Raw genomic sequence first — 18004 nt, forward strand, 5'->3', positions numbered from 1 at the left:
TTTTTTTCCCTTGAGATTTGTGTGCGATTAGACCATTCTATTGACATTAGCAAAGGTCTATGGAGGTCCGAAGATTAATGGTCACAGTCTTCACTATTCTAACCCTTTCAGTACTGGAACACACTTTTTTCTTGAGATCTGTGTGCGATTAGACCATTTTATTGACATTAGCAAAGGTCTATGGAGGTCCGAAGATTAATGGTCACAGTCTTCACTATTCTAACCCCTTACGTGAGTTTGTGAAGCTGTATAAAATCATCAAATAGTAACCAGAATGAATATGGGAAAGGGTAATGGTACTGAAGGGGTTAAGAGAAAAATTGCCACTTTTGAGGAAAATCTGTAGAAAAACAAACTCACACTAACGCGATGATGATGATGGTGATGCGCAACAGGTATCAGAAGACGAGAGATGGTGATGATGGTGATGCGCTACAGATATCAGCATACAAAAGATGGTGATGATGATGGTGATGCGCGACAGGTATCAGACAAGAGATGGTGATGATGATGATGGTGATGCAATACAGGTATCAGACAAGAGATGGTGATGATGGAGGTGATGCAATACAGGTATCAGCAGACGAGAGATGGTGATGATGATGGCGATGCGCTACCGGTATCAGAAGACGAGAGATGATGATGATGGTGATGCGCTACCGGTATCAGAAGACGAGAGATGGTGATGATGATGGTGATGCGCTACAGGTATCAGAAGACAAAAGATGGTGATGATGGTGATGCATTTACAGGTGCCAGAATAGGAGGTATGATAGTAATGTCAAGAGAATGGTAATGTTGTAAGTTGGGTGATGATGGTGGTGGTGGTGGTATATGATGATGATGATGATGATGATGATGATGATGATGATGACGATGATAATGATGATGGTGGTGGTGGTGGTATAGTGATGATGATGATGATGATGATGATGATGATGATGACGATGATAATGATGGTGATGATGGTGGTGGTGGTGGTGGTATAGTGGTGTCAGAGGTATTACAGCTTCCATACACACCGGTGCCCTAATAGAGGTTCACATTCACGGCAGTACCACAGTGAGTCCCGCGTGATACATGTGTAAGATGTGTGACTGTACCGCGTGACACGAGAGGTTAGCAACACTGACACACTCACTCACTCACGCACTCACTCACTCCCTTGCACCAAATCTCTCTCTCTCTCTCTCTCTCTCTCTCTCTCTCTCTCTCTCTCCTCACTCATTACGTTACAACATTACTGATTTATTTACTGACACACCAAAGGCATTCAGTACTTTATAAACACATCAACTTTGCCACTACTACTACTACTACTACTACTACTAATAATAATAATAATAATAATATTCTTACTACTACTACTTCTACTATTACTATTACTTCTACTGCTATTATTATTACTTCTAATGCTACTAGTACTACTACTACTACTAATGCTACTACTACTACTACTACTACTACTACTACTACTACTATTACCATTACTACTACCACTACTACTTTAACTACAACCTCTACTACTACTACTACAACTACAACCAGAACTACTACTAATATTACTACAACTACAACTTCTATTACTATTACTACTACTACAACAACTATCAGCACTATTGCCAATTTTGGTGGTTTTCGTCGAGAGGGCCATGACAACAATGATGTGGTGGTGGTGGTGGTGGTGATAGCACGTAACCCAAGCTAATCATGATGATAACGGTGTGGCTTGTTAATCGATACGCTGGCAGGCTTCATAAGATAGTGTGTGTGTGTGTGTGTGTGTGTGTGTGTGTGTGTGTGTGTGGTGATGGTGTGGAATGTTGTTTTAGTAGTAGTAGTAGTAGTAGTAGTAGTAGTAGTAGTAGTAGTAGTAGTAGTAGTAGTAGTAGTAGTAGTAGTAGTAGTAGTAGTAGTAGTGGTGGTGGTGGTGGTGAGGCAGGGATGGTTTGGGTAGTAATGGATGTCAGTGTAAGTAACAAATGACATTAGTGGTGGTGATGACTTGCTCTCACCACAATACTGTTAATTACAGTGGGTGGTGGTGGTGTTGGTGATGAGCAGGAGAGGTGATGACGGGTGGTGGTGAATAAAAGGAAGAGTTGACGGGGGAGTGGTGATGGTGGTGTTGTAGGTGTCAGCAGCTGAGTGATGGTGGCGAATGACGTGCTGGTGATGAGGCACGGATGTGATAGGGAACGCAACGGTGGTGACAGGACAGTGGTGTCAGCACTTGGTGATATGGCATTGGTGGTCACACACACACACACACACACACAACGGGGCCATCTTGCTCGGGGCGGGGAGGCAGCAGCAGCAGCAGCAGCGACAACAGCAGCAGCAGCAGCAGCAGCAGCAAGCGGGTGGCTGGGATGGGCGGCGCCTTATCTTATCACCTGAGTTACCGCCGCCCGCCACGCACACCCACACGCCCCCACGCCCACCGGCCTTGCAGGTACTCACTTCTGGCGGCCTGGTAGAGCTCCTTCACCTCCTTGATGAGCGCCTTGATGGCCGCATTAGTCTGGTCCAGCTCCTTCTCGTGCGTGTGCAGCTTCTCCCGGAAGTAAGGACTGTCCGTGAGACAGTCCTTAAACTCCAGAGGCATGAGACCCATGATGATTTATATTCCACTACCAGCCCATGACCTAAACATCACTAGTACGGCAACTCACTCACGCACACCCTCACTCACCGGTGTGAATTCACTGACTGAGCTCACTCGTGTGAGTCGTGTCAACTGATGGCATCTGTGATAGGGAATTGCCCAGTATAGCATCGGAATCTACAAAATTGAAGAAGTTATGGGCAACAAGTAGAACTTTTATGATATAGAAGATTTATTTATGAGCAAATTTTGATGTTCTTTTGTTTATTTTGTTGTGCTGTCTAACAAATTCTGGCATCTATACTTGGCCTACAAACCGTGGCGCGGAACACTTGTTGCTCGCTGCTCGTTCTCTCTGGAGACTGGAGGAGGGACTGATTAGTCTTTCTTCTCCCTGAATTGCGTGTTATATTCACTCGCTAATTCAGTCTTAGTTTTTCTAATTATTGCACAGGGTCTCGGTTCATATTCTCAACTGTAAAATAAAAACATACAAATATCTGCTTTGTTTAAAGAGATTCATTCAACTTGCCGATACAAAAAAAAAAATCGAGTGGTTGATCTTTCTTTACGGAAAGTATGCACATAATGCAACAATTGCTACTTTGTCTTTTCGCTAAAGAAAAAAAAAAAGCAGCTTTAAGTTTTCAGCGGCGCAGTAATGCAGTTAGTTCCTTGTATCCTTTCTGAAATCCGTTCATACTGTACAGCCGGCACTTGTAACGGGAATATAAGAGCTACAATTTCTTCCTTGATGAATTAGAGCATTTTGTTTAATATTCAGATGAAGAGCACCGACAGGAGCAGCTTTACGTGGGGTGCCGACTGCCGACTCCCACTGCTGTAAATAGAGGTGCGGCGCAGGTAGATGGACGTGGCTAGCTTTCTAAGTGCCGCGGGCTTGCCATGGGAGAGTCCTGTGGCCGCAAGGTCAAGGGCAATGTCGCCTACAAGGACCACCTCGTTCTGGAAGGAATGTATCCCAGTTTCGGCGAAGCGCGTCCTTCGTGTGTCGCAGGAAAGAGCTGCGCACCTCCGTAGTAGTAGTAGTAGTAGTAGTAGTAGTGGTGGTGGAGCAGACTGTATGCCATGTAGTACACCAACACCTCAACCCTTCTCTAAATATAGTTCCCAAAGCTTGAGTCGAAATATATATTGAAGAATTTTAAAAGGAAGACTTGCTTGTTTCAATGCAGCTTCTCCTCCAGCGATAGAAATACTACTAGGCACAATGTCGGGTCTATACACAATTTATGCCGTGGATTGTTATCGCTTCATTGATATGCCTCAGGATCTTTAAATGATAGAAAATATTACGTTATTAATGTACATTAGTTAATGGTAACATTTCCCCTTCACCTGCACCCTCCCACTCTCCCCCACCGCAACTTACTCTGTAGTTATGCTGTTCACGTATTTACATAACATATAACATAACATATAACATAAATAATAGGATAACAAAGGGCCACCAGGGCCCATCTAGGTTATCCTGTATCAGTCGCACAGCGACCTCGTCATCAGTACTTAAAGATACACTTACAAGTACACAATACATTATATACTAATTCTAAATATTTGGCCCATTAACAGGGCTAAGTCCTGCAGCAAAATCCTCTACAATTTGTGGTCCCCATACATGGGGATCATGTCTTGTTTAACTATAGTAAATTTCTTATAAAAACTATCATGCAGTGCTATACATAATTATAAATCTAATAAATTTAAGTGCTTATCTAATCTGTTTTTAAACATTGTCAAACTAGTGCTATTTACAACCGTCTCTGGCAATGCATTCCAGAAGTCTACCACCCTATGACTAAAGAAATATTTTCTTATATCTAACCTGCAGCCTTGCTTTCTAATCTTCCTGCCATGATTTCTAGTCCTATTTCCCTCCTCTAAGGTAAAGAAAGATCTCACATCTATGTAGTTTGTATCTGAGAACATTTTAAATAACTCTATCATATCCCTCTTATACATCTCCTCTCAAATGAAAACATGTTTAATTCCTTTAATCTATCTCTATACTCCAGGCGCTTTAATGCTGGTATCATCCTAGTTGCTCTTCTCTGAACTGCTTCTAACATGTTGATATCCTGCCTATAGTGGGGTGACCAGGCCTGTATGCAATACTCTAAATGGGGCCTAACATAGGAATTATATAAGCTACGCACCACTTCCTTACTTTTATAACTAACATTTCTATTTATAAAACCCAGGATCCTATTTGCCCTATTTCTTGCTTCTAAACATTGCTTTGAAAATTTCATAGTCCTGTCTATCACTACTCCTAAATCCTTTCCTTCCTCTACTGCCTCTAGCCAACATCCCTCCATCTCATAGTTAAAGTTTGTGTTGTCTTTACCTAAATGCATAACCTGACACTTTTAGAATTAAACTCCATCTGCCACCTGTCTGCCCATGCTATCAGCCTGTCCAGGTCTCGTTGTATTCTGTAATTGTCCTTTTCACCCTGTACTGCACATGCTATCTTAGTATCATCTGCAAACTTTGATACTTTGCTACTAATTCCTATATCTAAATCGTTAATGTACACCAAGAAAAGAAGAGGTCCTAGCACTGATCCTTGGGGTACCCACTAACCACTTCCTTCCACTCAGACATTGCCCCATTTAATACTACTCTCTGTTTCCTATCAGAAAGCCATTCACTAATCCAATCAACTAACCTACCCCTATCCCATGTAGTCTCAATTTGTACACTAGCCTCCTATGCGGTACCTTATCAAACGCCTTGCTAAAATCTAGATATATAACATCTATGCTATTTCCATCATCTAACTCCTTGGTAATATATTCTAAGATATCGAGCAAATTTGTAAGACAGGACCTCCCTGATCTAAAGCCATGTTGGGTATCTCTAATTAATCTATTCTCATTTAAATGCTCCCAAATACTACCCTTAATGATTTTCTCTAGTATCTTACATACTATACTAGTTAAACTGATCGGTCTATAATTATTCGCATCATCCTTCCTACCTTTTTAAATATTGGAGTAACATTAGCTAACTTCCAGTCCTGAGGTATCTCAGCAAACCTAAGTGATCTTTCAAAGATTAACTTAAGTGCTTCAGAAATACTGTCTACACCCTCCCTAAGTACTCTGGCATGTAGCTCATCAGGACCACTAGCTTTCCTATCGTCTAGTTCAAGAATAAATTTCCTAATAATTCCCGGTTTTATATCAATATTTTCTAAAGCTCTTAAACTACTCGTCGCACTGTTTGTAACAGGATTTCCTATTCTTTCCTAGTAAATACTGAAGAAAATTGTTCATTCAATAATTCTACTATGTCTTCATTTTGATCCACTACTACACCATCTTTTCTGAGTGGTCCAATCCTATCCTTATTTCTTTTATCACTGACCTTGTAATAACTATATAATTTTTGGGATCTTTACTCCCAGCTCTAGCTAGTTTTATCTCTGCCTGCCTTTTACTTTTTTATAACCTTACTCAAATCATCTCTGACCTGTCTGTACCTAATCAAATCTACATCTTCCCACTTTTCTGCAACTCTCTGTATGCCCTCTTCTTCTCTCTGATCTGGCTACCTATCTCATGAGTCCACCATAATGGCTTCCTGTTTCTCTGCCTTATATCTTTGTAAGGGATACACTGCATCACTATACCCTTTACTACAACCTTAAAAATATCCCACATCTCCTGTGCAGTTTTATTTCCAAAACTATCTTCCCAGTTTACCTCTCCTAATAACTGACGTAACCTACCATAATTGCCTTTCTGATAGTTTGGGACTCTAGTCTTATTCACTATATTATCCCTACTGGAATTAATGATAAATCTAATTATATGATGGTCACTGTTTGCTAAAGTCTCTCCTACCTCAACTTCCTTTAAACAATGCTCAATATTTGTTAGTACTATGTCTAAAACCTTCCTCCCCCTAGTAGGTTTATCTACCATCTGCACTAAATAGTTATCCTGAAAACTTTCCATAAACTTATTTTCACTAGCATCTCCTACCATCCTCTCCCAGTTTACTGACTTAAGATTAAAATCCCTAAGATAATTGTCTGACTAGTACACCCCTATTTATCTCATCTACCATAAGGTTGTCTACATCTGCTGACTGGTTAGGTGGTCTATAAAAGCTCCTACTCTAATAACCTTACTTTTGTTTACTCTAACATCCAGCCATAAGGACTCTACTCTGTTATCTACCTTAATACCATTAACCTGACTGGAAATGAAGGATTTTTTTACATAAATAACTACTCCTCCGCCTATCCTACCAATTCTCTGGTGTAAATACATAATGTATCCATCTACTTCATATTCTTTCCTATTTTCCCTAAACTTTTCCTCAGTTAATTTCCTAGTTAATGCTGTCAACCAGTCATTCTTTTTATTCATTCTGATTTCATGAGTAATATTTTCATTATACTTGGCATGTCAGCATAATACAAAATCTTTCCTTTCCTTCTGTTTGTCCTTCATCCACAACTACAAGCCACCAAGACTAACTAAGCCACTAAGGGACATCACACATGCATCCTCGACACTGCTTTACTCAAACTGGAAACAATTCACTCGTACTATTTAACACTGGAACATATGCTGTATTATTTATATGAAGACCGTCCACTTATCTCACGTACTAGTCTCAAATCAGTTCCATATCCTTCACTACCTCTTCTATAAATCAATGAATGCCCCAAACATACCAATATCTGCATCTAAGCATACACTCCACTTACCTCTCTCAAAAAGCTCTTCCATGCATGTTCTGCTCTTTCAAAAATCTCTCATTCTGTAATTCACTGATCCTCTTAGTCAACTATTACACCCTACTGATTTATCTGTCTACTTTTACAGTACAATGCTGCACTGGATAGTAGCCATGGCATAGTCCCTATTCATCAAGTAACCATTTACTTACATTATACTTCCAACTTAACCCTTTAAGTACCATGATGCACTTCCATATTCATTTTGCTTACGGTTTGGTGATTTTATACAGCTTCAGAAAACATGTGCAGTGATGAAATTGGTGAAGACTGTGGCCATTTATCTTCTGACCTCCATAGACCCTTCCCAATGTCAATAAAATGGTCTAATCATACACAAATCTCAAGGTAAAAATGTGTCCCAGTATTGCAGAGGTTAAATACATGCTCTATAATTCTTACAGACACTTTCATATCAAATCTTCCACCAGCTTAGAGTTCCAAATCAGTTCATATTCTTTCCTTATCCGTCTTAATATTTTTCTCTCAACACAAAAATGCCCAAAGCACATCCAATTTGTTGCAGTCACTTTGTGTCCTCATCTTCATGAACACAATATTATTATCCATCTTACTTATCAACAGCCAAGACTCACAAAATTATTACATCCTTGTCTTGTATACAAATTAATTACACATGCAGTTCTCTCTCTCCCTCTCTCTCTAATCATCCTTTCTGGCAATACTTACAGCATAGTGCACATTCACTAGCAGTCACAGTCACTGGCACCATTTAATCCACACATTCACCAGCAGCCAAACACACTGGCACCATTGAACTCTTTCACTACTAGACACTTTACTTCCCCCACAACCCTTTTAAAACTTTATTTTACTTGCTAATTTACTTTTGTACTAGTTTCAATATTTCCTTTGGAACAGAAAGCACAAAAATTAATCCTTAGCTTCTCAAAGAACAATATTTTTTTATAGTGCCTTGAATATTGACAGAAAAGATGACACTTGGCATTTAACAGTGAAACATCTAATGGCACATGTAAATCAAAACCTGGTCATCATTTATGGTCTAATGGTAACATTTTCACACTTATATTGAGAGTCCACAAGCTGTTCATAGATGATGCCCTATACGGCCAGTTTATCACCATTCTTTGGAGGAATTCTTGGTGTTGCCATGATCCACCAAGGAAGCAGGATACATTCACATCCTGAACCTTCCCAGTTTTCATTTGCCCCCTCTTCCTTAAAGAATAAGCTCCTTCAAACAAACTTATTCAGTGATTCATTATCATTTCTCAGTTCTCTCTCCAGTCATCCTTCAAAATGATGATCTCTATTTATCTAGACACCAGGCTGATAATCTCACAAGCTAGACTCCCAGCAAAGCACCCAACCCACAATCTTAATCTTGTTGGCCCCTGGTGGAAAGGAATAGTCTTTTGGACCACCACAGGAAATTAGGCATTGCATCATGATGGGGGCAACAACAATGATGATGACAAAGGACATTTCAAGAACTGAAATGAAATGTAGTGAGATATGAATCAGAGAGAGAGAGAGAGAGAGAGAGAGAGAGAGAGAGAGAGAGAGAGAGAGAGAGAGAGAGAGAGAGAGAGAGAGAGAGAGAGAGAGAGAGAGAGAGAGAGAGAGAGAGAGAGAGAGAGAGAGAGAGAGAGAGAGAGAGAGAGAGAGAGAGAGAGAGAGAGAAAGTCTTCCCAGGAAGACTCAAAAAACAAGAGAGAATACCAACCCTTTATTCATTCACCAGACACCAAGGAGTAGCAAAGTCTTGGTTTACTGAGGCAATTTACTCTTGCTTTCATCACCCTCCTCCTCCTCCTCAGACTCCTCCTCCTCATCATCCTCCTCCTCTTCTTCGTCTTCATCTTCCTCCTCTTCATCATCATAGTAATCCTCACTGTAGTCATTGTACCTGTAGCCCACGGCCCCCTCCCCATCATCAAACAGGTCCATCTGCTGCCGGCCAAACTTGTGGGTGCGAGCTGGGGGAAAGAAGATGGCGCTCAAGAACAGTGGGCACACAACACATACAGGGAGCAAAAAACTCTACAGTGGCATGCAGCAGCCAAGGTAAGAAAACAACAAGGGGAAGATGGAGGCTTAGGTAGGAAGACAAAATTCAAAGAGATATGACAAATGTGCCTGGAGAAGGAGGAAATGCAAGACAAAAACTGGCGATATGTAAGAGTCACCAACCCAACTAGGAATCAATATGGGAAAAAAGATGTTGATGAACAAAAATGCAACTACTGTTCCTCTCCCTCATCAACACAAGTCCAAGTAGTTGTCTTGCATGTCACTGGTGGGGTGAAATAACCCGGGGTGTGGAGTCGGATTTTCAAAGTCCAACTCCGACTCCAACTCCAGTAAATTTAAATGGTGTGACTACGACTCCGACTCCAACTCCAGGAAATTTGAAGGTTGCGACTCCAACTCCGCTTTTTTTTTTTTTTTTTTTTTTTTTTACAGTACGAGTCTATTTTTTTTATTTTTATTTATTTATTTTTTTACATGAGGGATGGTGGCCAAGGGAAAAGATTAAACAAAAAGCCCGCTAGTTGCCACACTCAAAAAAGACGAAATTTAAGAGAATCAATACTTACATATTTTCGAGTCAATCCATAATAAAAGTGTACTTGACGATTATATAATTATCATAAATTAATAAAAATTATCTTTATATGTAATGCTTGATTGGACACATCCTCCACAAAGTTAATTTCTCCCAATTTGTAAGAATCTCCATGAAGTGGAATCTTTACTCGAAAATTTATCACGTAAAGGAGTCGGAGTCGCTCATATTTTTACTGACTCCGACTCCGACTCTGACTCCAATTCCGACTCCGACTCCGGCCAAAAGTAGCCAACTCCTCGACTCCGACTCCGACTCCACACCCCTGGAAATAACTCTAATCCTTGCCTGTAGCCAGCTCAAAACATGAACTACTCTCTATCTTGAAGGATGTTGGCAGTGGGAGTTAACAGATACAAACTTGGTCAAACAATGAATGAATGTGTAAAAACTGTTACTGACACAAATTTTCCAATATCTTACATTAATGATGCATTCATGTCAAGTGTTTTCCACATCAGCATCCTTGTATTATCCTTCTTCATTCATATTCAGCAATGTCATTATATCAAATCAATTTCCTCTATATAAACTGCTCTCTATCCATCTACATACCAGCGCAGCAATCCAACAAAGAGTCACCTCCGTGAAACACACACACACACACACACACACACACATTTATGTTAGTGTTGAGTTTTCCATTCATGTGTATATTTTCAGTGTAACCACTTGTCTCATTATCAAACTGTAAATCATCATTATTACTATTATCATCATCATCATTACTGTTATCAACTTATCATTACATCATTCACACTCAGCACTGTTGGTCCTCAGTGGAAAGCTAGTCTTCCTGCCCACTGCACACCATCCACTGGCAAACACATAATCAAGACAGATGACTCATGTCTCCACTGTTCAACTGTGGCTTCTGAATAAAATAGATTACACAGGAGTACAAGAAAGAACATACATCCAGCCACTTACTAGACATGCTGAGTTCCTTGGTCTCCTCAGTGTCAAAGCCACACTTGGGGCACGGCAGCTTCTGACGGTTGTCATACTTGACACCCTTTCTCCTGACATGCTCCTCACAGTAGCAGGTCTTGCAGCGCAGGCAAGAGTACTGGCCATGGCGATTACATGACTGACCTGCCAATCAGAGAAGGATCATTATTAACACCAAGCACAACAAAAGATCCAGGTACTTGAATGGTTCACTAACACAGCCTCTGAGGTACAGATGAATGAATCCTCACATCTTTGCTCTTCAGTGAACTGTTAAGAATGTCTGCAAGTAATCACAAGTTACCTACAAAAATGTGTCACAAAAGAAAAGATGTGGAAAACATAAACCAAACATCAAATAAATGGAAAGCTGAGAGAGAGAGAGAGAGAGAGAGAGAGAGAGAGAGAGAGAGAGAGAGAGAGAGAGAGAGAGAGAGAGAGAGAGAGAGAGAGAGAGAGAGAGAGAGAGAGAGATTCAAAATGAGTGACATAACACTGTAAATGGCAGTGCATAATGCCTTCCCAAACCCACTCCCATGACCTACTCATCACATAGGATTCATTAACTAAACCCAATTTATTACATTTACAAGTTAAGGAGAAGCATTTGATACAACATAAAAAATCTCCACATAATGAATACCTTGTATGAGACCATTCAAGCCACAAAAGAGAGGGAAGACAATGTGTAAGCTTTTACCTATCGTAGCCCCTCAACACTGTCACTCAATGGTCTCATGTAAGTTTGGATCATAATTTTGGAAAGTAATACTCTCAGCTTAATAAGTTACTGGATATTAACCCATTCAACACAGGGACACATTATTAATCTGAGTTTTGGGTAGGATTAGATGATTATTATTTACATTAGGTCTATGAAGGTAAGAGGAATAATGACCAGAGGCTTCACTATTTTAATCCCCATATAAGTTTTTGAAGCTGCATAGAAATCCCAAATAGTAACCAGAATGAATACAAAAACGTGTCCTGGTACTGAAGGGATTAACTAAGGTTTTGACACTACTTCGTTTAACTTTCAATGAGGAGAAAGAAGTTTAAGTACTAAGTAGAATTGCCAAAGTATAAGCAAGCATCAACGAGCACCATCACTGACTGAAAGGTTAAGGCTACTACAAAACACTCACACTTGAAGGACTCCTGCTCCAGAACCTGACACGAAGCTTGGTGCTCAAACTGGTCATCCTCACACAGGAAGTTCTGACAGTAGTGACACCGGAAGATGCGTCCTCCGTGGCTCCACACCTGTCGGCACCACAACTGTCAACTCCCTTCCCTCACTATACACTGCCAAGAAACTCACACAGAAGGAAGGAAAGGCAGGATAAAGTAAAGGAGGAGTGAGGATGCGACTGTAGGATAAACAGAAAGTAAGGAGGGGAGGCAAACAAGGTAGATAGGATTCATAGGTCAAAAAGAACACTAACAAAGGAGGGCATAGGGAGAGGAAGGTGAGAGAGGTAAGAAGGGAAGAGAGTCTAAGAGGGATAAAGAGGCAGTGTGGGAGTAACCAAAGAACAGGGAAGGTCAAAGAGAAAGAGGAAAGAGGAAAAGGAAGACCAGAGGAGGACAGAACATTTCAAAGGAGAGCAATTTTCTATTTAGATAGGAGCAGGCTGTTGAGGGATGGGTAGGAGCAGGCTGAGAAAGGGATGGGCAAGAGCAGGCTGTGAGGGATGGATAGGAGCAGGTTGTGAGAGGGATGGGTAGGAGCAGGCTGTGAAGGATGGATAGAAGTAGGCTGTGAGGGGGATGGGCAGAACACAACATAATAAAATGAGGAAAGCTGCAAGAGGGCATCTGACCAACACCTTTCTCTGGTAAACTCTGCAACTCCCTGCCTGCTTCTGTATTTCCAACTTCCTAGGACTTGACTTGATTTGATTTAAGAGGGAGGCTTCAAGACATTTATCCCTTTCATTTGGCTAACTCTCTCAGACATGTAAGGGAACTAGCAACTAAGTGGACCCTTTCTTGTTTTACTCTATGCTGCCTTTGGTCAGCTTTCCTCTCTTACATAAAAAAAAGGGGCAGTTCCTATAACAAACACACCCATCTATTTCAACCTATCATTACCATCCGTAAATCTGTCTAATCTTCTCTTACAGCTCCCTAATGACTTAGCACCACCACCCTGACTACTGATGACTGAGTCTGTTCCATTCATCCACCACTCTACTGGAGAACCAATCCTTCTCATCTCATGCTGACTCACATCACGCTCACATTCGTTACAAACAGCATCGATGAGGGGACAGGTGCAGGCGTGAGTCTGGAGACACTTCCGTCCGTGACACACCCAGGCCTCACAGAAATCACAGATGGCACCCTGAAATAAGTACACCATATTAATAAACCTACAAAATTTTTCGTCACACACACACACACACACACACACACTCATCACAGCAAATGATCACACACAAGCTTTAAGAATATACAAGAATAGTACACTTGATCTCTTTTCTTCTCCTATTTGCATAGCTTCACTGGGACAGTGCCTTCCAAGAGCTTGAGTGCCAACAGTGGTACAGAGTGAAGGTGTGGCAAGGTACATACTCACCACCATGCCCAGGCCAGTGGTGAAGGTGCTGGGGTGCTTCACCACACAGTCTCCGGTCTTTAGCATGCATTTCACCTTGCCGCACTGAGCACACTGGGGCAGCCGCTGCAGGGACTGACAGAAGTAGCAGAAGGCTCTGTTTTTCTGCCTGCGCTGGCACTTGTCACACTCCTGCCAAGGCAATGAGGGGCTAGAGACTAAATTCTAACTTGCAAGTGTTAGCAATGCATACATGACTCCAAGTAAAAAGACAGCAGCTAAATCAGTCACTGACTGCTGTGCTATTGTATTCTTTTCAGAAAATAACAAAAAGCTGAGTAAGATATTCATAAAAATAATATGAAAAACAAAATTCTAATAATCTTACACATGCACTGTATTAAAGATTTTGTTGAAAGATTCAATCTATTATCTTCATTAGTATAACTCATAGCAGAGTCAAAAAGCCTTTATGACCTAATACAATTTCAGACATAAAGGAAACTGAATTTCAACCATCTGTACCTACACGTCACTAAACATATCCTCTTTTTTATACCTCTAACTTGTTCATTTGTCTTATAGCTAAGCTTTTATCTTTAGTGTGGCAGGCTGGCCTGTTGCCCCACCTTACCATCACAGAGTTGCATGGCAGGTCTGCCAAGGAGCGATTGGCCCGACCCTTCCTCAGCTCCTTCTGTCTCGCTTTCTGTTTCTCCGCCTTCTTTCTCTGTCCTGTCTTCTTCTTGGGCATGTTGGCGGCACGGAGGTTGGGGTACTAGGAGCAAACAGAGGGTTATTGAATTGTTTTCAGCTCTTGTTATGCTATATACACACACACACATTCATCCTTTTATCTTAACTTCTTTGCTGCTTTCACTGTTCCATTACATTTTTCTCTTCTCTGTTGAGTGTCACCACTCTCCAATGACCTGAGCTCAAGAGAAGACCAAGCAGATAAAATAGTCTTATCATTCTGATGCTCTTCAACATATATAGTGTAGACTTTCAAGACTTTCAAAGAGAGAGGCATTTGAACAGCTCTCTCTCTCTCTCTCTCTCTCTCTCTCTCTCTCTCTCTCTCTCAACTGAAGCACCAAAAAGTGATGTAAATGGAAGAGAAAGCTGTGTAGAGGCACAGTAGACATGGCTGACTGAGTTTGACTAAAGAAAATATCATGGCAAGTGAGACAAGATACATGTCATTACCATACTTGAATCATATTCTTCCTGCAGAAACAGATGTACAATAATAGAAATCATGTGTGTCATTGTCTGGATGATGTATCTACACTATAGTCAGTAATATTTATGCTCACAACCAAGAAGGCACCAGGTTCAAGTCCTGGGTGTGGCAAGGCAAATGGGCAAGCCTCTTATGTGTAGCCCCTGTTCACTTAGCAGCAAGTAGGTACAGGATGTAATTTGAGGGATTGTGACCTCGCTTTCCTGGTGTGTGGAGTGTGTTGTGGTCTCAGTCCTATCTGAAGATAGGTCTATGACCCCTGAGTTCACTCCATAATGAGGAATGCTGGCTGGGTGACCAGCAGGCGACCATGAATACACACACAACATATCACTAACACTAATTGACTATGAGGGCTGAATGAGCCAACAACAAGAGCCAAATAAGCCACAAGTGGTCCGAATGAGCTAAGGTCCAAATAAGCATGCACTGAAATTAAGTAAAGTTAGCGAGTTGCCCAGTTTTCAAAATAAAGCATTTCATCTCTTAACTTTTATGTCACCTTCTGGCATTATTTTATTAATCCCACCCTAAAACTCCTCTTTTCCCAAGCTTGTTAGGGATGGAGGAGAAAAAATAAGATAGGATGTACTGTGTTGAACTGACACTTGAGACTGAATTGTGGGTATGGTGGCAGAGCCCCCAATTAACAAGATCAGGTAGTGACTTTATAAGGCTGGGATAGCATAGCGAAGGATATGAGGAACAAATATTCCTTGTTTGTTGACTCTTCTTCATTTATTACTTCTATGCATTTTTCCAACCAATAGTTTCTCTTGAAGTATCACAAGTGTGGCTTCTCTCACTCTAAAACCCGCATTCCCAGCACCCTCCCAGGCTTGCTTGTCCTGGAGAGGAATAGCAACAGAATACAAAAGGCGCCGCTATTGGTAAGATTTCCCACAGGATATCTAATGGAAGCTATTTCATTAGATCTAATGGAAGGATTCCAGTTTGACAAACATTCCGCTCCTTTCATTTTGACAGGTTGCAGGAATCTTCTCTTTTTCCGGGTTCTTGAGATAGTCCAGCAAGGATTCTTCATCTTGACACAGGTTAATGAGTATTGCTATTGTTATTGTGCTCACTTTTCTCAGAACTACTTCCGCACACCTCCACCTCCCTTGGCTTCTAATTTCGTACAGTTAGTGATGCCAGTCTGTATACCTTACTTAACTACAGGAGTGAGTGATGACAACAGCCGCGGGGAGCTACTGCTGTGGTGATTGTGGGTGGCGATGTGTGGGTACCGCAGGTGGTGTGGTGGACGGTGGAGCGGTCTGTGGAGTGTGGAGTGCGGTGCGGCGGCTGCGGCTGTACGTGTGTGTCTTTCCTTCACGTTCCTTAACGGGTGCAGACTTCATCATACGTGATACATCATACTCACATACCAGTCGAGCATGCTAAGGAAATTATGAGACACTAATGAAGCTCCTTTAGAAGTACTGGTGTTGTTAATAAGGGGCTTGACATTGCAGAGGACTGAGAGTTATATGGTTAGTTGACACGGTAGCTAATCAGGCAATAGAGGAAATTACCTGTGAAGTACTGTAGATAGCTCAAGCCTGCAATTGTGCCAATCTTTTAATTGGAAGTTATGTTAGTTGAAGGTTTGCCAGAACAGACTACGGTATTCAGAGAAAAAAAAAAGTTTACATGTATGTAAGGAAAGTGTATTGAGGAATTACTGAAATTCAGCGGTGTGTGTGTGTGTGTGTGTGTGTGTGTGTGTGTGTGAAAACTGAAAAATAAAACACTTGTTGTAATCGCTTGCTTGTACAGATAAAATCCGAAACTTGGGAAGGCAGCGGAACACGAGAGTTTAGAAATATCAAATTTTCCTCAGTTTTAGAGCCTTAGCCTACTATTCTCATTCCCAACAATCCTTTCTCAAAAACTTGGACTATCGGGATGAGACGTGAATAGTAAATAATTGATTGATATATTTATTGTTGCATTAATAATAAAATACAACAAAGGAGGAGGATGGATCTTGCCACTCACCACCCCCCTCTGGGCAAAGACTTGCGATAGAGTATCAAAAATATAAAAAATAGGTAGTATACATTACAAGAATATAAGTAAACAAATAAATAAATACAGATATTGCACACCTTAATGCATAGATATCCTATAGTCTTGGAGCAAACGTATGATATTCCTTGAGTATATCCCTGAGAGTGGTTGAGTCTAAGAAATGGTCAATGAGGGTATACACGTCTTACTGATGATTTGGAGAGAGAGAGAGAGAGAGAGAGAGAGAGAGAGAGAGAGAGAGAGAGAGAGAGCAGTAACCTGAAAGCGTGTCCTACCAATAGGGAATGAAATGAGTATTCCTGATATGAATTATCTTATCAAGGAGGGCGGTCAGGTAACTTGCTTGTGATGTCCCATATGTTACAGAAACTTTGATAGAGCTGAAAAAATAAAAGCATAACCTTCCCCCACACAAATACACAGATACACATGACTGCCTGTGAATCAGAGAGAGAGAATAAAAAGCAATATCTCGAACAATTTTGTGGGTTGCTATCAATAAAGCTGCTTCATAGAGTCAAGTGTGTGATTACTAAGCTCTTGCATTAGTCATCATTAGGACACAGGAAATGACAGACAAGCAACAGAGAGAGAGAGAGAGAGAGAGAGAGAGAGAGAGAGGTGGAAAGAAAAAAAATAACATTCATCTATTCACTTGTATATTATTATTATTATTATATTCTTATTATTTTTTTATTTTTTTTTTTTTATTATTATTATTATTATCTTATTATTATTATTATTATTATTATTATTATTATTATTATTATTATTATTATTATTATTATTATTATTATTATTATTATTATTATTATTATTATTATTATTATTATTATTATTATTATTATTATTATTATTATTATTATTATTATTATTATTATTATTATTATTATTATTATTATTATTATTATTATTATTATTATCATTGTTATCATTTTTATTATTATCATTATTATCATCATCATTATCGGTGAATTAGCATTTCTTTTTGTCTGACATATGCATTTGAATACACTTTTCCCCTAATGATATTAATGATGTATGGTTTTGATGGATAAATCGGCTTAACTGGAACCCAAAGGCACATTCCTAATTCAATATCAACTTAGAAATTCCATCCACTCACATACCACTGCAAGTCCACACCATCAACAAATTTTAACAGCAAAGACTTCTGGCGTGAATAACTAAAGCTAGGTTAGGTTAGGTTA

At 40.3% G+C, this 18004-nt stretch overlaps 2 protein-coding genes and 1 long non-coding RNA gene across 27 annotated transcripts in view; 1 reads left to right on the forward strand and 2 right to left on the reverse strand.

The window, feature by feature from the left end:
• The window catches only part of LOC123511447 (rho GTPase-activating protein 26-like), a 93262-nt gene extending 90542 nt beyond the window's left edge, over positions 1-2720 (reverse strand). For 15 of the 24 annotated variants that reach the window (XM_045267334.1, XM_045267350.1, XM_045267355.1 and 12 more), the window contains exon 1: positions 2464-2720. In XM_045267334.1, the coding sequence (XP_045123269.1) occupies positions 2464-2617 (154 nt within the window). In that variant the 5' untranslated portion in view covers positions 2618-2720. The remainder of the gene's footprint in view (positions 1-2463) is intronic. The other 9 variants (XM_045267348.1, XM_045267357.1, XM_045267356.1 and 6 more) reach the window with 1 other exon arrangement.
• A 6364-nt stretch (positions 2721-9084) lies between these two features.
• LOC123511453 (zinc finger protein 330 homolog) lies at positions 9085-16092 on the reverse strand. 2 transcript variants are annotated; one of them, XM_045267366.1, is made up of 7 exons: positions 15929-16092; positions 14145-14288; positions 13532-13702; positions 13184-13297; positions 12096-12213; positions 10930-11094; positions 9085-9349 (listed from the first exon to the last, which is right to left on the reverse strand). In XM_045267366.1, exons 2-7 carry the CDS (start codon positions 14262-14264, stop codon positions 9141-9143), a joined length of 897 nt encoding a protein of 298 aa, XP_045123301.1. In that variant the 5' UTR covers positions 14265-14288; positions 15929-16092; the 3' UTR covers positions 9085-9140. The 2 variants fall into 2 exon arrangements, with proteins under 2 accessions (XP_045123301.1, XP_045123300.1); XM_045267365.1 differs by having other exon boundaries at positions 15924-16091.
• LOC123511454 lies at positions 9312-10897 on the forward strand. Its single transcript, XR_006676808.1, has 2 exons — positions 9312-9437; positions 10764-10897. It is a non-coding gene; the product is annotated as an uncharacterized LOC123511454 (long non-coding RNA).
• Positions 16093-18004: the final 1912 nt, after the last annotated feature.

Source organism: Portunus trituberculatus, chromosome 31, assembly GCF_017591435.1.
Source record: "Portunus trituberculatus isolate SZX2019 chromosome 31, ASM1759143v1, whole genome shotgun sequence".
Taxonomy (NCBI): Eukaryota; Metazoa; Arthropoda; class Malacostraca; order Decapoda; family Portunidae; genus Portunus; species Portunus trituberculatus.

Excerpts from the sequence above, each read along its gene's own strand:
- LOC123511453 (XM_045267366.1), bottom strand. The coding sequence starts at position 14,264 with ATGCCCAAGAAGAAGACAGGACAGAGAAAGAAGGCGGAGAAACAGAAA. Across the intron at positions 13,298-13,531 it reads CCACTGGCCTGGGCATGGTG|GGTGCCATCTGTGATTTCTG; the intron begins GTGAGTATGTAC and ends TACTTATTTCAG. Across the intron at positions 9,350-10,929 it reads CAAGGAACTCAGCATGTCTA|CTCGCACCCACAAGTTTGGC; the intron begins GTAAGTGGCTGG and ends TCTTTCCCCCAG.